Source organism: Daldinia decipiens, assembly GCF_022478715.1.
Source record: "Daldinia decipiens strain CBS 113046 unplaced genomic scaffold F4813scaffold_31, whole genome shotgun sequence".
Lineage (NCBI taxonomy): Eukaryota > Fungi > Ascomycota > Sordariomycetes > Xylariales > Hypoxylaceae > Daldinia > Daldinia decipiens.
Genome location: NW_026054574.1, coordinates 41,408 through 66,782, shown reverse-complemented (window position 1 = coordinate 66,782; position 25,375 = coordinate 41,408). Strand labels below are relative to the sequence as shown.

At 50.3% G+C, this 25,375-nt stretch overlaps 7 protein-coding genes across 7 annotated transcripts; 3 read left to right on the top strand and 4 right to left on the bottom strand.

Moving 5' to 3' along the window:
* The first annotated feature begins 2,110 nt into the window (after positions 1 to 2,110).
* On the top strand, positions 2,111 to 5,139 carry F4813DRAFT_367933 (uncharacterized protein). The gene is made up of 5 exons (XM_049244232.1): positions 2,111 to 3,650; positions 3,731 to 3,787; positions 4,547 to 4,783; positions 4,848 to 4,931; positions 5,117 to 5,139. Exons 1-4 carry the CDS (start codon positions 2,592 to 2,594, stop codon positions 4,908 to 4,910), a joined length of 1,416 nt encoding a protein of 471 aa, XP_049097119.1. The 5' UTR covers positions 2,111 to 2,591; the 3' UTR covers positions 4,911 to 4,931; positions 5,117 to 5,139.
* On the top strand, positions 4,694 to 6,031 carry F4813DRAFT_182932 (uncharacterized protein). The gene is made up of 2 exons (XM_049239335.1): positions 4,694 to 4,931; positions 5,121 to 6,031. Exon 2 carries the CDS (start codon positions 5,125 to 5,127, stop codon positions 5,980 to 5,982), a length of 858 nt encoding a protein of 285 aa, XP_049097118.1. The 5' UTR covers positions 4,694 to 4,931; positions 5,121 to 5,124; the 3' UTR covers positions 5,983 to 6,031.
* A 1,933-nt stretch (positions 6,032 to 7,964) lies between these two features.
* Positions 7,965 to 10,329, bottom strand: F4813DRAFT_367922 (Adenosylhomocysteinase). The gene is made up of 5 exons (XM_049244231.1): positions 10,077 to 10,329; positions 9,874 to 9,936; positions 8,914 to 9,816; positions 8,423 to 8,858; positions 7,965 to 8,364 (listed from the first exon to the last, which is right to left on the bottom strand). Exons 3-5 carry the CDS (start codon positions 9,812 to 9,814, stop codon positions 8,352 to 8,354), a joined length of 1,350 nt encoding a protein of 449 aa, XP_049097117.1. The 5' UTR covers positions 9,815 to 9,816; positions 9,874 to 9,936; positions 10,077 to 10,329; the 3' UTR covers positions 7,965 to 8,351.
* A 937-nt stretch (positions 10,330 to 11,266) lies between these two features.
* On the bottom strand, positions 11,267 to 14,240 carry F4813DRAFT_382139 (eukaryotic translation initiation factor 3 subunit-like protein; the record flags this gene model as incomplete). The annotated part of the gene is made up of 5 exons (XM_049245760.1): positions 11,267 to 11,828; positions 11,880 to 12,349; positions 12,451 to 12,513; positions 13,574 to 13,751; positions 13,804 to 14,240. 5 exons carry the CDS (start codon positions 14,238 to 14,240, stop codon positions 11,267 to 11,269), a joined length of 1,710 nt encoding a protein of 569 aa, XP_049097116.1.
* A 4,166-nt stretch (positions 14,241 to 18,406) lies between these two features.
* On the top strand, positions 18,407 to 20,448 carry F4813DRAFT_367914 (uncharacterized protein). Its single transcript, XM_049244230.1, has 4 exons — positions 18,407 to 18,962; positions 19,049 to 19,513; positions 19,582 to 19,878; positions 19,955 to 20,448. Exons 1-4 carry the CDS (start codon positions 18,900 to 18,902, stop codon positions 20,285 to 20,287), a joined length of 1,158 nt encoding a protein of 385 aa, XP_049097115.1. The 5' UTR covers positions 18,407 to 18,899; the 3' UTR covers positions 20,288 to 20,448.
* A 56-nt stretch (positions 20,449 to 20,504) lies between these two features.
* On the bottom strand, positions 20,505 to 21,657 carry F4813DRAFT_391864 (mitochondrial carrier; the record flags this gene model as incomplete). Its single annotated transcript, XM_049247222.1, has 2 exons — positions 20,505 to 21,485; positions 21,625 to 21,657. The coding sequence occupies 2 exons, from the start codon at positions 21,655 to 21,657 to the stop codon at positions 20,505 to 20,507; spliced, it is 1,014 nt and encodes a 337-aa protein (XP_049097114.1).
* Positions 21,658 to 22,139: 482 nt separating this feature from the next.
* F4813DRAFT_182728 (chaps-domain-containing protein) lies at positions 22,140 to 25,062 on the bottom strand. The gene is made up of 5 exons (XM_049239334.1): positions 24,586 to 25,062; positions 24,400 to 24,526; positions 23,921 to 24,332; positions 22,862 to 23,865; positions 22,140 to 22,811 (listed from the first exon to the last, which is right to left on the bottom strand). The coding sequence occupies exons 1-5, from the start codon at positions 24,606 to 24,608 to the stop codon at positions 22,269 to 22,271; spliced, it is 2,109 nt and encodes a 702-aa protein (XP_049097113.1). The 5' UTR covers positions 24,609 to 25,062; the 3' UTR covers positions 22,140 to 22,268.
* Positions 25,063 to 25,375: the final 313 nt, after the last annotated feature.

The window sequence follows — 25,375 nt, the reverse complement described above, 5'->3', positions numbered from 1 at the left end:
CATGCATGGCTAAAGCAGACGGAGCCCATCGAGTAACGAGGAACGCATATTAGTGTATCACATCTCCCGACGCATCTCGAGTCCTTCCTGGATCTTTGCGAAGGGATATGTTGGTGACGTGAGTAGAAAAATTTCTATTTATCGAGGAGGATTGACGGCTACCCAAGCCTGTTGGTGGTTGGTGGTTGGTGGCTGCGTAGGTAGCATCTGGGACCGCATCCTTCAGTCGGGTTAAGCTGTGAACCTGTCGACCCCTTTCCCTACACCAATAACCAATAAGTACCTCTCGAGCCCTATTGCTATTTTTACTCTTACTCATACGAGTTACTTGTTATGAGCTAGGTTAGGTCCTCAACTACGTACATAGTAGGTAATAGGTATTTACCAATTGCCTATACATGTCTACTTCGGTCCTAATAACTCGATGGATGTCTGTTAATCTGCTCTTATCAGACAATTTCTTCCCTCCCACTCAATCTCAATCACGAACTCCTCGGCCCTTCTTGACTATTTCTCGTCCTATATGCATAGTACATGCACACCCGCATTGGCTTTTAACCCCGGTCGTTTAGAAGAAGAAACTAGACAGAAGAAAGAGAATCGACATCGACATCGTGGCTTTCTAATATCAACTGCTTTAGCCAAAGTTGGCAAAGATGGCAAAGATGGCAAAGCTTTATGTATTACCTACAATATCTGAGGCACGCTACTACAGCGTAGAAACTGGAAAGTCACAGTCGCCTTTTTGCACGGACGCGTCGTCGAGCTAGGCTATTGGATGGTGTGAGTGGGTGCCCTGGCTCTCACCGAGCTTCCTTTCCGGTCTATTGACGCCGTCGAGTTCTCGAAAAAGGGCCTCCTTGTTTGAAGGCGACTTGCGATAGTTACGGCATACCTGCCTATCAAAGACGCAACGATCGGAATAAGTCAGAAGCAAGTTGACCACTCTATAGGGGCATATCTTCCACCTCGCTTTTTCCAGCTTTTTCCTGATACCGGCATCGGTCTTGCTTCTATTCTGCTTCGTCAATTATATCCACAGATGTACGTGCCTATCATGTCAGACTTGGTAAGCATGCATGTGGTTATTAGGGTCTGTTCCAAGGATCGATCTATCGCTCTGCATGGCCAACACTACAGCCCAATGTCCAATGGAGGTTCTTTTCGTCTTTTCAGTCGTAGAAATAATGTATACTTATGTGAGGTAGCTCGGAGGTATTATCGAACCACACGAGTGTACGGGTACCTACGTGTGGTAGCATTGTAGTTTATAGCGCACGAAGTTGTTACTGTATTTGTTCTTATGCTCTGCTGCGTTGCTGCTTTGCTGCTTTGCTGCTTTGCTGCTTTGCTGCTTTGCTGGCGGCTAGCTGATTGACCTGGTAGCTAAAGATTGACCTAGCTAAATATTAGGTACATATGCAGAACATCACTAGGTAGGTAAAGCCATCAGGGGCTTAGGGGCTTGGGGGCTTAGCTGCCTACCTGTAGGTACCTAACTCGATAAGACGGCGGGAATAATGCGCGTACGAAGTACCTCTCTGTAAGTACCTAAAGCCAAGCTTGATCAGGTACCTTGCGTCTTGCTCCACACAGTATAAAATAAACTGTACATCTACTTTTTTCTTCTGCTGTTCTTCGGTACGTACCTACGTAACATTCGTCGACACTACACGGCGGACCGCCAAAGCAGCCTCAAGGCTCCATCAGGATCCATCTTCTCCAATCTTTTCCCAATTTCCCTTGTTCCTGTAATACCTGTCGAATTTCTTCAGACCGGGCAAGCTTTTTGCAGGACCGGACACTAGGACAAAAGGAGCAACGAGTGGCCTCTTTACGGAGAAAACGCAACAAATGCGCCGACGACTCGAGCTAACTGGAATCTCGGCCCAGGGTCGCGTCGAAACACCTCGAACATCGCACCACCACTTGCAGCGCAACACTCAGCCGTTCCTACACTAGCTCTACATACACTCTGATGTATGTAGGTATCTACGCCTTTACGCCTGTACGCCTGTACGCCCGTACGCCCGTACGCATCTATGTTAGGTATGTATATTCTGTTCGTGTGCTGAACGCTGAACCCCCACCCCTCCCCCCCCCTTCTCTGGGATCTGATCCCCTTGCTCCTCTCGTCTCGGCTACGCATAGTCACGTACGGATTGTACATACATACATACATACATCCATACCTCTATACATCCCATATATACATAATATACAATACCTACGTACGTAGCGTAGCGTATGTACATCCCCCCTACCACACCATATACTTACATACCCTAACGTACAGATATACACATACACATACTGGCAGACGGACGAGACAGGACGCAGCAGGTAGCTAAAGCTCGCTGGCTGGGCCACGCCCACCGTTTGAGGCGCTGGAACCAGACCAGATAGGTCCCGTCCCCGTCCCCGTCTACATACGTCCACGAACCACGAACCACGAACCACGACCCCCGTCCCCTGCCAGCCCTAGGTCGGGTTTCGTGACTTGGCCCCCCCCTTACGGCAGCACCTTGGAATCGGCGTGCCCCTGCTCAGATCGCGCCCCCATAAAAAATTGCAAATTAAAATCAAATCAAATGGCAGAGGCACAACAGGAACAGCCACAGGCTCATCAACCTCAGCCTGAACCCGTCTTTGCCGTCGCTGAAGAACTAGCCCATGCCCTCCCACATCAATCGCGGGCCAAGTCTCCATTATCACAAGCTACGCAAGAGCAGGAAAATATCCAAGGGGCGCAGGGGCAGGTACAGGCACGGGAGGCACAGGCACAAACAGAGCCAGAGCCAGATGCCCACGATTTCGATTTCGATCACCCACACCCACGCGCACGCGCACCAACTTCAAACTTAGATCCCGCAAATAATGCAACGACGACAGTAGCCGCCGCCCACGCGCAGGAGCAGGAGTGGGCACAAGAAAAGGATCGGGAAAAGGAACAAGAACGGGACCAGGGTTACCAGCTTCTTTCGGACCACTCTACCACCGACGGCTTCAGGCCAACCTCGACTCCAACCTCGACATCTACGCCGGCGACCGCCTCACCCGCCGCCGATCCCGTCGCGACTGCGCTCGCTGCCGACCAGGCTACTCAATCCTCGGCGACCGTCGCCACCAACGGCGCTCTGCCCGACCAGCAAGAGCAGAAGCAGCACCAGCGCCAGCGCCAGCGCCGAGAAGCTGTTGCGCCGTCCCCGGAAGTCATGTCGAACAACCCACCTCGCCATCCTCATGGGCCACCTCGACAGCCCGCCAGCTACCCGAATCCTACGGCATATGCGACGTCCGCAATGGCGGCTACGCACTACGGATATGCAAACCCGGCAGGTCAAGGACCGGACGCGTACCGCGCGAGCGTGGGCGTTCCCAGCAACGCCATGGCGCTGCCAAGCATGCGTACGTTCGACCCGGCTCAGCAGCAAGCTCAGCAGCAGCAGCACATGGCGATGGCGATGCCTGTGAACCCCGTCCCGTCGGTTCCGTCGATGCCGGCTCAGCAGCACATGTCCTACTTCGCACAGCAACCCGGACCTATGACTGCGAATAACCCGTACGCCCTACCCCCCGACGCTCTGAGACCGCAATATGCTCTACCTCCAAGCGGACCAGGTAGCGTGCTAGGCGGTCGACACAAGAAGGTAATTGGAATAGTGCTATCCCCTAGGATTGTTCTCGTTTAATCGGCAACTGACCTGGTAATGTTTGTTTGCCATCGTAGGAAATAAAACGTCGAACAAAAACGGGCTGTCTGACGTGCCGGAAAAGACGTATAAAGGTATGTGTCTATGTTGTCGAGTTTGCTTTCTTTTATTTCTCTTTTTCTTTCTTTCAGCGCGCACGGGGGGAGTTTATGGGACGAAGAAGAAGAAGGCATATGGTTGTGGACGAATGATATGATTAGAAATGAGAAAATAGGCAAAGATGAATCGATGAGCTCAAGATGCTTGGGGATTTTTGGTCAATTATCAACGGGTCATCTTTCACACATTTTGGATCGGGGTTTCGCTTAAGAGGAAAAGGAGCTACGACAAGCGAGCGAAGCAAAAGCGAGCAAGAGCAAGCGCAAGCAAGCAGAGCATCACGCCAGCCCCGAACAACCGAGCAACCTAAACAATCAGTTCCAGGCGAACAAAAAAAAAACCCGGGGTCCAAAATTTTTTTTTTTTTTGACATCTGTCAATCCCCCGGGAGCTACCTTCGGAACTCCAAAAAAGCAAGAGCTTCCCCTTCCTCCCCTCCTTTAAAGTTTTAGATGGTCGATCTCCTAACCCCAAAACTCTAAAGAGCTCTAGGGTAGCTCGCTTTTATTTTCCCCGCCTTTGGTCTATCACCACTTGTACTTTCTTACAACATCCTTCTACGCCGTTTGTGTTAGGTACCTGCGCCTTAAGCACGCAATTGCCTGCTTCTCGTCTGCGTATTCTATCGCATACGCAACTGGTCTCCCCTTTCGTTACTTCTTGTCTCGCGCGTTCAAACGATATTCGCCGTTACAACTGAGTTCGGTTGCTAAATACCAAATCCGTTTCTACAGTGCGACGAGCAACATCCCATCTGCAAGAACTGTCAGAAATCCAAACGCGAATGCCTGGGCTACGATCCCATCTTTAAGAATCAGCAGCAGCAGCATCACACCAACATTCGACCCGCTCCCAATAATCCGTCGGCCTCGTCTTCTTCCGCACCGCCGTCCAGTCGACCTCCCGCCTCTTCCACGCCCGCGTCCGGCGGCGCGCAAACCCAGACCTCTTATACTGCTACCCTCCCCCCGGTAATATCTAATACCACTCCTACTACCGCACCATTCACCGGAAACCTGACAGCCGCGGGAACAGCTGCGTCGTCGGTCAAGGGCGAGCCCGCTCTCGAATACCCTACCGCTATCGATCCTACTTTAGACACCGTATTGTCCACAACGAGTACGTCGCCTTCTCATTTCCAAGCCATCGCACCCATCGCACCCATTACCCCAATTCCTCCTCACAGTCCGTTCGGCATATCCCATCTTAGACGTGGCCCTCCGTCTGTTCCCTTCTACCGCTCTGCTTCGCATCCTGTCGTCTCTCCTTTTCGCCAACAGACTTGGGCTTACTCTGGTTTTCAGCAAGGAAGATGAAAGTCTACGAGCTCGTGGGCATGACGGGCACCGTGCCCCCGGTCCTCGACTCGCCCCTCACCGGCGACAAACTGGCCGACGTGAGGGATCTATACGATCAGGTCTACGCCCCCGGCCTGGAGAAGTTTTTCGAGACGGAATGGTACACTAAGCCTCAAGGCGTCGGCGCGCTGATGTCCAGCACGGCCGTCAACGAGATGCTGGCGGGGTTCTTGCAGTCCATGGCCAAGACGGATGCCAACGACGTCGCCGGGATGCAATATTCGGCGAACCTCGAATTCCGAGTGGTCTGGGATCTGACCACGTTAGTATACACGTCCGAGTACAAGATCAATATCGGGGAACATCTACCACCCCCCGACGACGGGTCCGAAGCGCGAAACCGAGTGGCAGTCTTCGAGGCCCTGCTGTCGGGCGATCACCTCGACCAGAATCCTCTTCATCCGCCCCCCGCGAACGCCGATATACGACTTCACCGCGTTAGGGAGTTTAAGTTTTGGTATTTCCTCGCCGAATTCCTCCGCGTGAGAGATCAGCCGGGCGTGGATGCTACGCGCCAGCGCGACTATATCCTCGGGCAACTGCGCGAGCTCCTAGATGGGCGTGAAAACCGCGACGTCCTCTACTCTCTCGCCGTCATCCGGGCGCTCGCGCCAAACTTTCCCCCGGATTTCGAAAGCACGCTGCCCCCGCATCTCGACGAGACCGATCCCAAGAGTAAGCTGGCCGTAGCTCGCAAGTTCGTCCAGGACGAATCTCAAGTCACGGGGGGCACCACCAACGTAGTTCGCCGCTTCTCCGAACTTGCGGTTAGGGCTTTTATCGCGCCCGGGAGCAATATCACGCGGAGATAACTAACACTACGCGATTCTCCATACCATTATAACCATGTATTAAAGCAGCTTTTTATTTTATTTTTTTTTTTTATGTAGCATTCGAAAGCGCCGAGTGTTTAGATGATAGTGTTTCCTCTTCGTTCTATGTCCGATCTCCTCGATGATCCGCCATTTCTTATCCTCGCCTGTACTACTTTTGGGATGTGATACGGGCGGCGGCGGAACGACCCAGCCGAGGAATTGTAGCGACTAGAACAAAATAAGGGGTGAGGTTTTAATCGGCGTTGCGGCATTCTACGAAGCACCCCGAAAATGAGACTACGTTTACGTCTATTTAGCCACCGAGTACGATGTACGATTATGTGTTGAAAAGTGTTGGCGACAAAAAGCGACGGTAGGATAAGGGGCATTTTCGTTTTCTGTTTCTCTTCGATAAGACGGGACAGGCAGAGTTTTGATGTCCGCGGCCGGATATTTGTTGATAGTAGGGACGACAGATGGAGTGTTCCTGGGTACGAGATTCGGAACAGACTTCGTATGTTGGGCTTCGCATTCCTCCGCGGAGCAAGCTCGACCAGACGGGCAGCTATAGAGCTTTCGACTAATGCGACATCATAGAATTACACGGTAGATAAAAAGAGATGGATTTTATACAGTAGTTGCGGCGTGTAGTATATAAGAATCGACGGATGTACCGACGAAATGCAGTGCGAGTCTCGATATAGAGGAACTTGAGATATCAATGATCAGCGTTATGTTTACCAATACTCTACGTAACTTGAGAGCAGGCGAGTTGTGTGGTAGACTGTATATCCAGTTTCGTGGCGGTGTGGTTTAGTAGCTTATGTTACCATATTTGCTGCACATGGCGGCAACCATAATATCTAGCCTGTTTAAACCATCTTTATACTTCCCATGTTATCCCATGTTATCGAGAATAGTAAGGATAGACCACTGGGGTTGTTGTATATACATTTAAACCTCGAATCAGCCTGTCTGCCTGTTCAAACAAAGATTTCCACTCGTCGAGGTCACGTTCTTTAGCATTGCCAATTTCGAACATGGTTAGGTCTAGCTCTGAGTTGTTAATATCATTCGGATAATCGATACTCAAGTGGCTAGATACTATAGCTTTCGTTCAACGCTGTTTGGCAAGACACGGCGGAGGCATCATAAAGAACCCGTGAGCCCGGTTTCAAAGATGGGATCAAGGCCTTCAGAATTTTGATGCAATATTTATCTGGCCATTTATGAAGAATCCAACGGTATATATAAGCATCGGCGTTCTAGAAATCATGTGTCATAAATCGAGCATTAGCCTTCTATCGCTTTCGAGTTTGCAACTACTTCAGGAAGCTCTTGAACTATCAAGTTTAGGTTAGCATGTTTACGTGCTAGAACGCTGCATCGCCATGAGACCCGCCGACATCTACGACGATCCCAAAGCGCAGCGAGTTTCGTTACCTATTGAACGACGTAGAGAATAATCTCATGACTCCGCGTAGAAAGAATCATCGGTCTCGTTAGCGAGAATCCCCGAGCTGTAAACCGATTGTCATGACAACAACAATCTACATTGGCGCTAATCCAGTCTGCAATACCCGAGTCCTCCGCAATGACCTTGAAGTAGGCCGCCAAGTTCGTTGCCCTTGTATGTCATATTTCTGGATACATATGGACTGAGGCGTTAGGGCGGAATTCGCACAAACTAATAGGTATATACTCCGAAGTTAGAGCGAACCCCCCTTGACATTCAAGATAACTTGGTAAGTGGGGTTTGTATTATCCAGATATTAATACGCCGACATAAAAAGCAAGGGAGAGGCTCAAAGTGAGGAGACTGATGGGACAAGGGAGTAACGAATAGTCCGTTTCATAGGCTGGAGACGCGAACAAAAGTCTGCCAAAGGGAGAAAAAGCAATAGCTTCTACATAGCAGACGATAGCGAGTTATATCCTCTACTTCGAACAAGTCACGAATACTATAATTGCGGACGAGGTTTAGACAGAAAATGCGCAGTGGCTGCTTCTATTTTCTATCCAGATCCGGTTGACGGATATTGCTCAGCTGTTGCTCTAGCTGCACGAACCTTGGCCGACTAGTTCCTCGGTCCTTGAAATCTCAAAACGCCATGAGGGGAATCATGTTATAGATAAAAATGCCAACGCCGTTTTTGTTGAAAAAAATGACCTGCCGGCACTCCTGGCCCTTTTTGATTCCTCATGCCCTATTTCCCCAATGCCAGTTGATGCGTAGACTCATGCTTGTTGAAACACAGACCAACCCCTACTTAATCGAGGGGGTTACGCGAGCTATATATGAACTCGACTGTAGATACACAATATTGACCATCGTGCACGTTAGTAATTGATGTACAAGGCTGAAATTAGTATCGGTAGCTGCGAAATCTTATTAGCAAAACGAGCAAGAAAATGCGTACGAGGAGAGGAAACGTACAGGTCGCTCTTGTAAGGACCCTCAAGCTCCAGTCCAAGGTATTCGCTTTGAACCTTGGTAAGAGTAGTGAGCTCGGCGTTGACGTGGCTAAGGTGCAGCCTGGCGACCTCCTCGTCTAAGACCTTGGGCAGCACGTAGACGCCGACGGGAAGCTTCTCCGTCTTGGCGAAAGCGACGTACTTCTGACCAAAAGCCTTGTCTTGAGCCTTGAACAGCATGATCTGCGCTAGAACCTGGTTGCTGAAGGAGCAAGACATGACGAAGGACGAGTGGCCGGTGGCACAGCCAAGGTTGACCAATCGGCCCTCGGCTAAGAGGATAATGTGTCGGCCGCTGGCCATGACGAAACGATCTACCTGAGGCTTGATGTTCTGAACGCTCTTCGCGTTCGTCTTCAACCAGGCGACGTCGATCTCGATATCGAAGTGGCCAATGTCTAGAAAACGGTCAGCTATCGCGCCACTAAAGCTATCAGCGCGGCGTATACGTACTGCAAACAATTGCGTCGTTGGGCATGGCCTCGAAGTGAGAACCGACAAGGATATCTCGGCAGCCGGTGGTGGTGACGAAGATCTGGCCGACGGGAGCGGCCTTTTCCATGGTGGTAACCTGGAAGCCGGCCATAGCAGCCTGGAGGGCGTTGATGGGGTCGACCTCGGTAACGAGGACGCGGGCACCCATTCCCTGAAGAGCCATGGCGCAACCCTTGCCGACGTCACCGAAGCCAGCAACGACGGCAATCTTGCCGGCAATCATGACGTCGGTGGCGCGCTTGATACCGTCAATCAGAGACTCGCGGCAGCCGTATAGGTTGTCAAACTTGCTCTTGGTGACGCTGTCGTTGACGTTGATGGCGGGGACGAGGAGGGTGTTGTTCTTTAGCATTCGGTACAAGTGGTGGACACCGGTGGTGGTCTCCTCAGAAACACCGAAGCAGTCCTTCAGCATCTCGGGGTACTTTTCGTGAACGAGGTGGGTCAAGTCACCACCGTCGTCCAGGATTAGGTTAAGCTTCTTGCCGTCCTTGAAAGCTGTGAGTTGCTGTTCTAAGCACCAGTTGTACTCCTCCTCGGTCTCGCCCTTCCAGGCGAAGACGGGGACACCGGCAGCAGCGATGGCGGCGGCGGCGTGGTCCTGGGTGGAAAAGATGTTGCAAGAGGTCCAGGTAACCTCGGCACCGAGAGACGTTAATGTCTCGATCAGGACGGCGGTCTGGATAGTCATGTGTAGGCAGCCGGCAATGCGGGCGCCGGCGAGGGGTTGGTCGGCGGCATACTTCTTTCGGATAGCCATCAGACCGGGCATCTCGTTCTCCGCGAGCTCGATCTCTTTGCGGCCAAAGGCGGCAAGAGAGAGGTCAGCGACCTTGAACTTGCTAGCGGGAGCAGCCATCTCTGCGTGGTTGTTAGCGGCACTGCTACGGCATTGTTACTAGAGGTAGGAAGACGTACTGAGATAGCTGATACGTGTGAGGGGCGGTGAAGGAGGATGAGCAAGCGGAAAGAACGGATGTTCTACGTAAGACAACGGTTAGCAAGTAAAACTCGAGGTAGGTAGCCGTAGGTAACCGTATATAGATAGACGTCTACGACTTTGGTATAAGACTCTTTGGTATAAGACTCTTTGGTATAAGACTCTTTGGTATAAGACTTACAGATGACGCCCGAGGGGAAGTGAGGTAGGTTGGAATGGTGAGGGAAAGGGAAAGGGAAAGATGAGGAGAAGAAGGGAAAGAAATGGACGGAGGAGAAAGATACCCTAAAATACCTAAATACCCAAATACCTAAATACCTAAATACTGCAAAGTACCTAAGGCAGGTAAGCTAAAGTGCCCGGGCTGCTAAGCTGTTAGGTTAAGTATTTTGGATTTTTTTTCTCTCTATCAGCTCCGGGACTACCCCTCAGCCCCTCTTTCCAAAGTCTTTGCAAAGTCTACTGGGAGACGGCAGGACGATAGCGGTTGGTGCTGATTGCTGACACTAACGCTAAACCAATCTCGGACTAGAAGATTTGGTCCCTGAAAAGATGCCCCTCATCCCGCCTCATCTATCCACTCGGCAAATCTTTTTGCGTGCGTTGTTGGAATCTTAGTAACTCCGCGCAGTACGTATCACCTCGTTTTTTCTCTTCTGATAGGTCCATGTGTTTTTAATATGCCCGCATCTTCTGCTCGTAGTGCTTAGGTAACTCCTGACAACGGATTCGACCCTCAAGGTAGAATCCCAGAATCCCAGGATCCCACGTAGGATTGGCAGAGTAAGACCTATTAGATTGGTGGCGTTGCCTGCCTGCCTGTCTGCCTGCAGTTTCAGATGACTATTAGATAACTACGATGATTGTGGTTTAGAGGTATTGTAATTGCAATTGCAATTGATAACTGACGGAACGAGAATCAAGATACAATTATATATGTGTTGTACGAATTTAAATATAAGTACCCGGTACCGTACTACCTAACGAGATATACATACGTGTAGATTGTACGTGACGATGTAGAACGTCGGCCGTGAAAACCTCGGCCGTAAAAGATCGGAAGTACTATTGCTCCTAAATCCCCGGTCGCCGCTGTTCTGTTTGATTCAGCGAAGGCATATCAAAGCTTACGCTAGCATCCTACGGATACTCTATACAGGCATACATTATGCATTCCTTGATTTCAGCTTCACGTGCTTAAATTCCTATGCTACGTATGAGCTCTGCCCCGCAACAAGTCAATCAAACAGAGACCCAGAACGACTTGACCGACTCAGCTCTACAGGCCCGAAGTAGAAACCCTAAAACGCCTCCGGACGCCGGGCCACATGCATCTATATCAATTACCCCTTTCCCCCTTCTTTGCAACCCTTATTCGGGGAGAAGATTGCCCCTGACGGCGAACATCTTCGCGCTGACGTTGGCTGTGAACCCGTCTATCTGCTTGCTGTACTGCTCCACTTGTTTCGCATTCAGCATGCCTTCCAATCGGCTGGGTTCCTGAGGCAGCTTGAAGATTCGTTGCCATTCGTCTTCCGGAAGAGGCTGTTGCTTAGCCGCAACACGCCCCGCGTTCTCCGCCTTTCGCTTGGTCTGCCACGCCGTGATCTTAGTTTGCTCGCGGGCGAGCTGTCTCTGGTAGTATTGGTGATTGTTGAGCTCGGTGTAGTGAGACTCGATACTATCGAGTAGAAGATCGCACGTCTTCTCGAGGAAAGGATCTATCGAGAGGTCGAGAATGTCGACCGACGGATGAAGCGGCATCTTGATAGGCTCGCCTCGTAGGTCGGAAAGAGATGTCGGCATCGTCACGTCCGTCTCCAAAGCGGCAGAGGGTAGCTGGTGGAGGTAGGAAGTTAAGAGATGCGAGTTGTGAACGTGGATAGGAAATTCGACAAGGATATCCTTGAAGGAGAGTTTCGACTTTTGTAGACTGTTCCGTGTCAGCGTATAGTCCCGTACTTAGCTGCCGTCATGATCTGACCTCTCAGTTGTGAATTTCCCCTCCTTGAACGCCGTCATGAAGTTCTGCGTCAGCTTGAACGCGCGAAGACTTAGCGCACCCTGCGAGCTGCGGCTAACATCGTGGACTAGGGCCACGGTCCGTTCGTTCTCGCGTTGATAATGGTATTGGTTCTCGATAAAGCTGGAGTTGACGAAGTTACCCATCGTAGCACTCGTATACCAACCCACGTTGTTGGCGTCGACGTTGACCTCTTTGAGATGTCGGATCATGTCGTTCTGGTAGATGATGTTTGCTTTGGCGCGCGGCGCGGCGGCGGCGAGCGCGGACGCGTCGTTTTGGTGGCCGCCCTCGACATTGGTTACGTCGACCGTAGGGAAAGGGAAAGTGTTTGTGATTCCGAGGATACCATCCTTGTCCATACCAACGATGGAACCCGTGGCGGTCGAAGGGAAGCTGTTTGAGCAGTGCTTAACTATTTTCATCACAACCTACGACATGACGGTTAGCGACTTGGTCGTAGGCAGATCCAAAGTTGAACGGAGGGGATAAATAGGTTAGGTAGTTATGGGTGAAAGCCGTAAATACTAACCAGAGCCTCGACCTGAACCGTCTTGAACGGCGTATCCTTTAGAGAGTCGGCCATGATCGCGAACTGCTTGACCGGAGAATTATTCGCGTCTTATGCCGGATGGGAGGTAATCGGATCGGATTCGGTTTTTGCGGGCGACGAAGTTGCGAATCTGGTTAAGATTTTGAGGTTTTAGTGGGATGCGATTCTTGTGGGTTACAAAATGGGAAAAATTGGGGAGGTGCTGCCAGCTGAGGGGCACCTGTACTGAGGAAACGGCACAACATTAAGCCTTTTTTTTTTATCTTTTTCTTTTTTATCTTTTTTATCTCTAATCCATACCTAGGTACCCCGCAGCTCCCGGTAGCTTGATTAACCCACATAGGGCAGGTACTAGTCAAATAACGTAAGGAATCAACTGAGATATGCAATTAAAAGCTTTACCCCTGCTCAAAGGAAACACGCTGGCGTCGGCATCGATGATGAAGTAACAAGCATCCCACTCTGGAACCCCCACGCCATGTTGTCATTTTCCATGTCGACATTCCACAAAAAAACATATATAAAGAGCCTCAAAGCAACGTCGTCTCCTTCCACGATTTATACTCTTTTGCCACCTGTCGGTGGTGTTTTATCCGTATACGATGAATATGCGATGAGTATACGCAATGAGGGTTGTCAAGATACTCCTATAACCCAAGTGGATTAACCATCACCGCCCGAATCCTAAACACAAGAACACAAGCAGGGAAATTATGCTAGCTCTCTTATCGCCACCGGAAAAGAAACAATGTTGGTTTTCGTCGTGGGTCAAGCCTCGATTAGGAGAGGGAAGCTAGACTTCCGATGTACGGAAACGCACGTCTTCTTCTGGTCCTATCTAGACGCCTTACGCCGGGACATCTATCACCTATCTATTGCCGTCTTACACGACAGCCGATAACCGATACCTGGCAGCCTGGCTGGAAAATCACAAGCAAAAACAAAAAGCAAACGCTGTCGAGGGCGTGCCGGCCGCGGACCGCTCCCATTCGCCAAACACGGTCGCCTCAGGCACGTAAAAACCAACATGCCGGCCGATCACCGTGCAGTCTAGTGTAACCCTACGTCTTCATTCCCAATCAATAATCTCCCAGCTTTTCACGTCATCCCGGACGATAAGCCTATGCCGGTCAATCTTCCAATGCGAGTACAACGACCGGGTGGCCGCCGCAGCTTTGCGATGTCCACGTCCGGCTCCTCCCTTGACTGCTTCTTCCTGCGACCTCCACACGCATGTCGCAAGGTTTCTGCCGTCCTTATCAGGATGTCCGAACCAATATCTGGAAATTTGTTAGCGCAAAGACCGCGGTCCTGGCCGGGACGGATACCTACTTGAGAAAGCCACCACTGGCTATCGCCTCCGCGTGCGCTACCTTGTCCAAGGCTCCCAGATCCTCGTACACAGTTGTCGGCGGAATCTGCGACCGGAAAGCCACGACGAAGAAGGAAGTTTCCTTCCACCTGTGGCCGCGTTCTCGCACGAGCCGCGTTAATTCCTCGATGATCTCGTTCCAGTTGAAGGTTTCGGCGTAGGGCGAGGTGGCATAGTCTGGCCGCAGGCTCCTCATTCGAACGAGCGCTCGAGCGAGCAACGCATTCTCCTCGTCGAGAGTTCTCAAGTCGAGCAAGTGCTCCTTCTCGGTGTATGGCGACTGAACCAGGAAGTACCCGTCGCGTATGTGTGCGTCGGCGTTATCGCTCAGAGGTGCCGCAATCTCCTGCGTCGAAACCTCCAACGATTCCTTCCCTCGAGGAATACTGGAGGGCATCTCCGCGAGGTGTGGTAATACTTGGTCTACGGCCATGCTAGGGGTGTTGGCGAAATAGTTCCTAAAATGTTTGGTCTACTAAGAGGGTGGCAACTCGGATTTAGGGGTACGGTGTACGGTGTTTCTTAAAAATTTCGAAGAGCCGTGGTGGATGCAAAGTAGGGCCCGAGGCGGTTTTTATCTTAGGGGGCCGCTCGAGATTTCAAGGTGATGTAAAGTTAGCAGTCAGAAAGTATGACTATCAGGAAGCATAACTATCAGGCTCAAATGGACGGGTGAGTGTATCACAGTCACATCGACAAGGCAGAGCAAAGAGATCTCCCCAAGTTACAATCGACCAGCGGTATGGCGAGCGGACCCAGCTGCATGATAATGCGTACGTCTTCTTTGTGTGAGTTGGTAAAAAAAATCTGGGGCATTTTCCACCGCGGAACTAATCGCGCCATCCCGCAAACCATTGATACCATCTGCCACAACATTTAGCCAGGTAAGACAATCCCAGTGGTAAATTATGCTAGGATCAGGATTGCGAATGTCGAACTTAATGGTAAAAGATGACATATAACCCACTCCCTTTTCGCTTCTTTCCGTTGCCATTTTTGACCCCTAGACGTAGAAACTAGGTGACAACGAAAACTATGTGACTCTAAGGCTACGGACCCTGGGACCCTGGGACCCTGGGACCCTAGGACTCTAGGACTCTGGGACCAGCTCCCACGAGCCAGCATCTAATCAATCAATCAACTCAATTAATCAACTCAATCAATCTGATGTATCATCGAACAGGTCAAGCATGCAACCGCAGCGCGACCCACCAATGCGGCCTCGATCTTGATAGACAACGTGTTTGATAGGGCTCATACATTGCGATATGGATATGCCTGTCTTATGTATGTTAGGTACATGTACCTAATCTATTTACCTACACGGCCTAGATATGTCGATAGATACCAGGTACAGGTAGGTACAGCCCCTAGGCCAGGTATCCATGCTTAGATCATCGTGACGGAATTGACGAATCGGAGCCGATCGGGTTCGTCCTCTACGCTTCTCGGCTGTTACGTGAAGATAGGAAAGCAGGACGATACGACGATATCAAGCAGCCATCATCGCAAAGTTTCACGACTACGATGACTAAATCCTAAATCGTGCGTTGGCGAGCCTTGACTTCTATCATTTTTGCAACCCTCCAATCTCGACATGTTATATGTTATCCCTTTCGAACGCGAGTTTGCCTGCCGTCACCCCCGACGTCTACCATGCTCGTATGCGATATCCAACCAAACCAATTCGTCTACCATCCCGTTCCGCCGGATTACAGCGTCGCGCACATAGTCGATAGGTCCTAGATAATGCGAAGCGTCAACCAAAGAAGAAAGATCGCCACGGCGGATAATACCTAAGGTTAGGTAGGTAGATGGTAATAACACTAAGCCTTGACTGATTATCCCCGAAGCGTCTGATACCTAGTCTGATACCTAATCTGAAAAGGGTCCAAATGCCAATGCCAAGAATCCCCGTCGCAGGGAATGCGGCGCCGATGCCGATGCCGGTAACAAGTCTCGGAGCGTCCTAGATTCTCGAACCCCCCCCCTCCCCCCTTGCAGATGTAACTTTGGTAAATCCGCCTGAATTGCCCTTGCGAATTAGAAATACGAAACTCGCTTCGGGGCTGATCCAGGTCGTTGGAGTCGATGTTATTCAAAGGGACAAGATATTTACACTCTAGCCCGACTCGGCCGGCGGATTTAATATAAAGAACATTTCACCGCATAAGTATCAGCCTCGACTCATTACGTACTCGTAGATCCAAGCTTGAAATATTCAAACCGTATCTTCCGTCTTACCTTTTAGTTCGATCTTCAGAGGCGCAATTATTTTAATGATACCTACTCTATCTCGAGCTCGACATCAAACGGGCCTGTACGTTCTGATGAAACTATGATGCCAATAGCTCCGACCTTCTAAACTAGCTAGCTTTTAATAAACGGCCGGTAATTACATGAATACTCCCAGATATCTTGAACCGGGTAGATGGGGAGTTACGTGGCCACCGTGGCGCGCAAGGCCGACGGGTTCTTGGTTCTGACTACCGATTCGTCCTTGCTGTATAATATTGCTGTGTTTTGGATGGGTTTGTCTGAGACCTATAGTCGATATCGATCTATAGTGGATATCGATGCCTTATTAACCTAGAAAGATACATTTTTAATAACTTGTAGAACATTGACATTTTAAAAAGCCGTTGAATGATTCTATTCAGATCCCCAGGACCCAAGCCCAATGAACAATCAAAGACAGATCCATCACAGTATCTCAGAGTCTTGAAACAGGCAATTTAAATACCAACATTATGACCTAATTCCTTTTTCGTCACCAGCACTCCGAAGAACGTTGGCAATAAAGTATCTTACCGCTCCCAAGGCTGATTTTATGTAATTCATGTTATAAACTTGTTTCAGTGTCTGCTATCTCGGTGTAGGCACTTCACGTTCTTAGGTTCCAAAATCCCGCTCTTAATTTCCGCGTGTCTGTATGGCCCGTAAGTATTGGTCAGCTCAATGCGCAGAAGGTTATTAATAGCTGCATATAGTCTGTCACATTTACCTTTGAGTACGAGTATCGTACACCGATGTTAAGGCGAAGATGTTGGGCTTTCCCGCATACTTCCTCGGAGGTCTATCAGGTACCGAGTTTAACAACCAGCAATCTTGGAATGGGCCCATCATATCACGTTCTAGCCTTTTCCTTACACTACACAGTCTACACTGGACGAACCAATCGCACGGATGCTATTTAGAATGTGGTTGGTCGTGAATTTCGACGATGTCCCTTTATCTGAAGTTGTGGGGTTTAGAAAGAAGCGTGGGAGCTGTGTTGTCAAAATCGTCACGAGAGAGGCTCGGTGAAGAGGATCGTCGTTGAATTCCCGACACCCTAAAGTCTCTCCACCGTCATGGCACGTGGTTTTATCTATCACGGTTAGTTATCTAAACCACTCACTATGCCTAGAAGATATTCCCTAGAATCCTTCTAGATGCCGCGGTCTATCAAGCATAGCTAGTGGTAGTTGGACTCGTGTGATGAGAGCTAGCCTCGAAGTCTTAAATTGGTATCCCGGGCTGGCAGATAAAGGCAAACTCGAATCTCATCAGAACGTATCTAATGCATTGAACAAGGTGGGTATTCACAAGATCTTAACCCCACGGGGAACCTCGAGGCCAACTGGTCTATACTTGGACGTGCCTCATCTAGAGATTACGGAATAAAGTGAGGTAAATTGTCATGTCAGCAATAAGATAGATCTGATATATTGCTACTTCTGAAGTAACAAAGCAAACAAGAGCTTTGGTCTGAGCGATGACGGCGGTTTCGGCGTCTTACCCACGGAATCTCTGAAGAAAATAGGTAGGGTTTAATGGCGCAAACATGATTCCTATAGAAACGAAGATGGGAACGATAAATCTAACGTAAGTACAACGACGATTTAAAATTACACCGAGTTGGGTCGAAGCTGTACAACGTAGGCCGTACGGCTCGGTGAAATTCCTCTGCGTCGGGACGAAAATAACCCCTATACCAAGACGAATAGTTTGCGTCGTATTACGCCTTATCATATTGTCATCATAATTCTCTGAAATCTCGTTGGGTACCACAGTCGATAGAAATCAACTCCGCAGATATTCTTCTAGAATACGCAGCATCCCCTACGCTCCCCATACGTATCTTAGCACCCCGTACAGTAGATCACATCACACAAATCAAAGGCTCGCGAAACGCAGATCCACTTGTCGTCACGAAATGTCCCGCGTCCATGTTTGCCCATATATGGGACCATGGGTCGTACGGTTACTTCTCTAGACTTTGATGAACTATCTTATGATGTCAATTTCTTATCCAAATAACGTACTGGGGTGTAACCTTTGAGGTAATAGATTATGGACGACGCAAATGATATTTCGGTTCTATAGGAAAATTGAAAATTAACTAAGGGGCAGCCTTTGAATAATATGTCAAACCCGTCTACCGTAGTACGGTTTGAAGGTAGTAGGAGGTAGCAGGTGATGGGAGTTCGGTGGACAACGCAGCCCTAACCCTAATAATCGTATTATGTACCTCTGTCATCCAGATCCGCGTGGATTCTGTATCTATTGCGAAGTTCTTCCCCAGATTTCTACGATGTGGGCGGATTGCCCGTAAGCCCACTTCGCACGGCTTTTGCTATGATTCAAAGCCTAGCGAGGGGTTGTAATTTTGAGACGTATTTGTTACTAATAGGAACATGGTGAATATCAACGAGATAAGAAAGCGGTAGCGGTATGTCGGGTTTCAAGTATGCGGAGGCTGGTAGCAAACTACGAGAAGCTAAAGTATACTCGAACGGGCGACCATAATGGATACACCCACAGTTAAGAGTCCCTGCCTTCTGGGTCGTCATCCCAGTCGTCTTCTAGAATAGTATGGAAATATCCAATAACATAACCGCAAAGAGGAACCACGTGTGCCAATTCTTCAGCTTGGGTTGTCAGAAGAAGATACACTTAAGGATAACACAGGGGAAATTATGGGTATCGGGTTCGTCGGTAAAGCTTATTCAGGAGACATATCGACGGAAAGGGTCCTTCACGTTTTGTTATCTGGCGTGTCTCGGTATTACCCATGCGTATATCGAGAGCGAGGCGTTCCTGTGCGTCGTACGTCCGTCGAGAGGAATATATAAGAGTAAGGAAATCCCAATCCAACTTATCGAAGATATTTCATCTTCACGAACTCAGATCTAGAAATATTCAAACTTGGAGATATAACAGGTACCTAGACATAGTTTACAAAAGAACGCTCTTCGGCATACTCCCAAGATGGCTTCACCAACAACTCTTCTCTCCCTCTTCCTGCTCTTGCCTGCATTTACGTCCGCCCAACCCAGCTTTGTCGCGTACAAAGAAAAGAGCTGCAGCGAGCCTCTTGAGATTTGGACCGACGGGATGCTTATCGAAAATAGCGAGCTTTTCATAGACCATTCTATCAAAGAAAGGGGGGATTTCGACGGTGGCCACGCCTACAACAATATAACATTCCCAGCCGCGCCGGCAACCGGCAATTTCGAACAGGACGCAGGGACTCAGTTTGTATATTGGAAAGTGGAGCAGCCAGACCCGACTTGTCAGTTTATACTGATGAAAGATACGCCGCGGGGATGGCAATCTCTCAGCCAGATGCCCGGAGACGAGATGTTGAGAGTAGCCGAAGAGGGCTGCTACTATACGGCTTTGAGCGTAAGTTGGGACATTATACCGTCTAATTACCGAATCTAGTTATCGGGACGTATTGCTAACGACAAAAGCCAAACGTCGACTTGATCACCAGCTTCTGCTGCGGCCGCGACGACTGCGCTATCGCGGAGATCGAAGTTCAATATCAGAGCCCCGTCGATATCGTCAGCGGTGATGCCCCGAACTGCACGGTCAAGTCTTACGACGCCACACCTACCGTCGAAGACGGCCAGCAAATAGCCGTTACCAGGCCGCAGACCTGCGAGGCCCCGCCGACTTGCACGCACTCCATAACCCTGAGCAAGATGGTCAGCACGGCCGTGTCGCATTTCCAGTCGTATTCCTGGACCACGGAGGAAGGAGTTGACGTATGTTCACAACCCGCTCATATAACCGTCGATGGGAGATATCGATTTTGCTAACGCGGGCTTCCCCTCCCCTCAGGTCAAGATAGATACCGGCGTCGACTTTATCGTGGATGCCAAGGTATCTGCGGGCATAAGTTTCAACATCGCGCAGGGCTGGATGGACGAGACCGGGACGACTCTGACGCAAACCAACATCACGGCTTCGTCCGAGGCGGGAAGGCAGGAGGTAGGAACTATAGCATTCTACGCCTTCACGCCGCAGTACGACTGCTGGAAAGGCGACGTCAGCTGCGGCTACGACAACAATGGAAACGAGGTCGTACTTGAGGGTATTAGTTTCTGCCAGCCTCGAATTGCGAGTACTGGCGATCCGGCTGGGCTTTTTAGGATGGTGTATACTTCGGGATGAGAGATGCGTTAGTCTCTGCCGAATGGATAGGGCGTCCGTCCTCTAGATAGGTTTTTCTTTTTTTGTCATATTTCACTTTCTTACCAATTTAGCAGCTTGGGGATTTGAGGATTTTAGGATTTTAGAATAGGATAGGGCGGGACAGGATAGATTTGGGAATTGGCCGCGAGGAATTATAGGGACTATAAATGCAGCCGGAGACGCGCGTTGGTACTCGTTAGATAAAGGTATCATCTTCGCTACTTTGCCCCTTTCCTCTCGAAAGCCAAACCTTTGCTACTTCGTATGTGCCTAAGTAAAGCCCGCTACCGACAAGAGTCCACACGGCGCGAAGAGCCGAACCCCTGAACAGCCCTGGGATACCCGCCTCCGAAACAATTTCGCGTGCTACGGCGAGTCCGCCCCGTACCTCGTATCTGGTTACGCCCTGCGACGTACGCGTCCGGTCACGAACACCCTGATCTACATCCTGGCTACCCCCGGCCGCAAGCATCAGCCGCGTCTTCACCACATCCATAGGAGTCGTGACGATAGCAGCTAAGCTGCCCGCCAGCCCGGCACTTGTCCCCGTGATAACGCCAGTCTCCAGCAAAGTCTGCTTCTCTCCCGTACCGAACCCCGTGTTAGCTTGGCCCGCGCGAGATCGGTGGCCCCAGATCCGAGCACGCAGATATTCGAAAATGGGAAACTGGATAGCTGTAAAAGGTAGGTTTCGGGCCACCAGGGCCGTGTATCCCGATAACAGCTTGCGTCCTACGCCCGTGCCGCTGACGGTTAGCTGCTTTAAGGCTTGAAGGGATGCGGACCTGCGCGAGCTGCCGGACTTTTGCTGCAACATCTGGGCATTCTGCTTGATGACCTCGGAAGGAGTAAGAACCAAGCACGACGCACACTCCGCTATGGCCGACGCGCCCGAATGGACCAAGGGTTGCGGGAGACCTAAGGGGGACCCGTGACGGCTGATGAACGACTTGGTCGCCTCGTAAGTCGTAAAGAATGTTCCTGCGGCAGGCAAAGTGGCGACTATGACTATCCCGATCCCCTGATATAAGCCCCTGAAGAGCTGCCGCGAGGGTAGTTTAGTCTTGGTAGACGGGTTGGCAAACGTCTTGACGAAATCTCGACTTTGCTGGCGGGTTTTCAAGGTATCTAACGGGTAGATGATCAAATCTACGACGAAAGCTGCCCCGCCGCCCGCCTAGAAATTAGGGAAAACGATATGGTTAGAATAATTCTTGGAATTTCGACGGTTTATGACACGGAGTGTTTGGAAAAGGGATTTGAAAAAGGGATTTGTAGATTTTGCAATTTAAATTAAGTACCTAAGGCAGACTTACAAGCATAACGTCGAGATTTGAACTTCCACTCATCGTGGCTACTCGGCAACCCGGATGACTTCAAGTGGTATGGCGGTGTTGAGTTCTTTGCGTCTTGAGGGTTTGATCCGGATCTGATTAGATTGATAAGATTATGCAAAGGCCAAGTTCCCGTACATGTAGGGCCCGTAGTGCCGTAGGGATGCGCATTAGCTGCTCTCCTATAGCGATATGAGGCTATAATGACATGATCAGAACTACGTGTACGAGTGGAAACGGGTAGGTCATTCGAGGTGAATAGGTGCTAATTACCCGCCTGAGGTACCTAGGTAGGTAGATACCATATCGAAACTATTGCATCATGACAATAGGCTACCTTAGGTACTCGTAGTCGTCTTTGCTTCTTCCATGCCTTTCATAAGCAGAACTACATCATTTTGCGATATCCTTCATGCGGCATGCGGCATGCGGCATTAAAATTTTTACTTACCTTGCATATCACTATACCGAGGGTTTCCATTCTCTAGTTTGCTGCTCGACATCAGGGCTAAGATGGGCATTATATTAATGGTCTATGTTTTACACTGACGAAACGCCAATAGATGGATATCATGTTGAGGCATTACTTCGTCCCTAAGTATTTCAATCCTCACGTCAATAGTTCGTTAACCGTCTGTCCCACTGCTTCTAAACGTGGCACATAATGCGGCATAATGGTGCGTCAGATCCAGCACGTTCTGCGGGAGGCTCGTCGCTTGGATGATCGACCGAACCTTTACGGCACCCTCTTCCTCGATCAAGACTCTTATCGTATGGAGAAGGTCGGGGGAAAATTCAGAGTACCAACGGTACTGCCAGGTCACCAGGCGGATAACGGCAGCTATGCTATCTCTCGTCAGCTTCTGCTTCTCGAACGCTCGTAGGATCCCCGACAACGCCTTCGGGCTGAACCGCGCGGCGAGACAAGCCCGATAGGCCTCAGCTGCTTCGTCGTGGTGCTGGAGGCGCTCTGCTAGTGCGCCCAGAATCTCCCACTCCTCGGCGGATTTCTTGTATTGCATCGATTGAGCTCTGTATTGCGCCATCTGCGTTCTCCATATCGTGTATACGCGGAGATCTTCGTACAGCACCATAAAGAGGCTGTCGAGCCATCTCTCGCATAGTCGCTTATTATTCAGGCGCGAGAGATGCTCGTCGGTGGTTGCGCTCTGTAGACGTGTCAATGCCCGTCTCCGGAAACGGAACAAAAGCTACTTACGTTATCTCCGTCGGCCTTAACCTCGCCGGGGTCGATGGTATGAGTCGGTTTCTCCACCTTGGCCTCTTCGCCGTGGCCGTTAGTCAACGTGGGTGCTACAGAGTCGGTATCGGTCGCGCTCTTCTCGTCGTCGGCCTCGTCGTCGGCTTCCTCGTCGGTCTGATCGCCGTTGGTCGCGGGCTCGGGAGTTCCGCGCAATCCGTCGATACTCGGATTGCGGTTTGTCGACTGGGCCTGCGGGACCACATCCTGCTTTTCCGTGCGGTACTCGTCCTCCATAACGAAAACGTTACTCCGTATCTTAAGGAGTTGGTCCCAACCAATCTTTGCCGTCATCTCCGTGAGAATCCCGTAGGCTAGTTTGAAAGTACCGCGATACGACGCGGCGCGGAGGTTGAGCAGGCTCGGATCTACTTGCTCGGCGTACCTGGACTCCGGCTCGCTGTCGATCTCTTCTAGACGCGTCTCGGGCAAGGTGGGGAGATAGACGTCCTTCGGCTCTGGCATGACCGGCGCGTCCTTGTCCTGGTAAGTGAACATAGGGCACGAGTTCAAGATGGTGAGCGCGTTCTCCCAGTCTTCCATAGCGACGTAAACCTGCGCCAACCTCGCCCACGTGCCGAATTCGCTGGGCGCGGCGATCGTGCTGCGGTCCGCGCAACCTAGCGCCATCCTCAGCCTTTCGTCCTTCTGCGCCGGGGTCTCGGCCGCCGATGCTTTCTTGAGGAGAAATTCGGCTTGGGTATCCAACATGACATAATCCATCGGAGAGTCCTTGAGAGCCTGGTATAACACGCGCACGCCCTGCACCTCCTCATTACCCATGAAGAGGACCTTTGCGAGCAGCGACGACACCTCGACGTTCTGACTTCTCAGCTTTTCGAAGAGGTTGATGCCCGAGGCAAAGCGTCCGGTCGTATAGAAATATTTGAGAAGGCCGGTGGTCAGGTGGTTAGATACGTTGTTCGGGACCTGCACGACGGAATCGGAACCTAGCTGCCAACCTGCAACGAGTTAAGGTAAGCAATCTGAATTCTAATAGATAGCAGGTTTGCGTACCTCTAAAAAAGAGGCTCTCGGCCGCGCTCAGAAATCTGTGTTCGGTCTCGGTGTTGGTGACGGGGTTAAAGCGTCTCACGCCCATGATCTTCCTGATAGTATCGCCGCTCCCGTCGTCGGCGTACGAATAGGCACGCAGAACGCTGCAGAGATACGTCTCCAGCCATAGCTCGTCTGTGGCCTTCCGTTTCTCTCCCCTCTCGTCGACGCAATAGGCTTCGACCGTCCCGGGAATGGTAACGTGGACGCGCATATCAAGCCGGGAAAACGCGTTGTAGCAGCAGTATAGACCCTCTACGATCTTGTGCGTGGCAACTTGGCCATGCTCCTTGTAGGTGAGGGTGTTTATATAAGCGGCGAGGCTAGCCGACGAGGACGCATCGACGCCGGTGACGTGGTGATATACTCCCGTCTGCGCCAGCAAATTTAGCACCGATCCTGGGAAGTTGGGAAGTTGGGAAGTTGATCAATCGACATACCTGTTTTACAGTGTTTCTGAGGTTTTGTTTTAGGAGGTGGACGAGATCGGGAGGGCCAAGCTCACGCAATGACACCAAGGTCTCAGTACGGGCCTCGATCGATTCGTGTAGGACCTCCTCCGAAATTCTGCAGCGACCGTTAGCGCCGAGAATGCAATTGGAAAAGAGTATTTTGAGATAGCTTACTCTGGAACCGCCGGCGCAGGCATATCGACGGTAGCAGATTCTGATCGTGAAGGGCGCGGTACTGTCGTGCGTGGTACTGCGGCAAGATGCTAATCGCTAATCAGTACTCTCGATGTTGTAGAGTGTCTGATATATTAGGAACGACCAGATTCGATTCGTAGGAACATAATATTTCGTACAGGGAGGATTGAAAAGAGCGAATGGCGTCGCGATTGGGAAGATGGCGCGGCGAGCTGCCCAAGTTCGTACATAAACGGATATGATACGATATGGCCTGCAATAGGAAGAGTGTCGACGGGGACAGACAGAATGGGGAGCTTGTTTTTTTGGTGTACGGAATACTGGATTTCCTAATTTTTGAGGTTTGGCGCGCACGAGCCATCAAGAAGGTGTCTTTTTGGAACTTGGCCTCGGGCTGATTGGATAGCGATATGAATTGGTACAGAGGGGTAACTGGGGGTAACTTCTAACTAGAAAGACGTAAGGGTACCGCTACGTTGGGTTTTGCACAGTGAGTAGGTACCTAAGGTACCTGCGACTTGTCATATGTATTGTACCTAGGTACCTTGTAGGTACCTATGTATATGTATATTAGGTACACATCGTAGGTATAGCTGTACCTAAGCTGTACTAGCAGACTTTTAGCTGTATGCAGCTCCCCGGCCTTACGATTTGGTTAACGAGTGCACGATTCGCGTCTCCTGCACATTTCCACGCGATTTATCGTTTCTTCGGTACCTACCTAGGTAGGTATTTTCATAATTTTAATTTCATTATTCCTCCATTGATA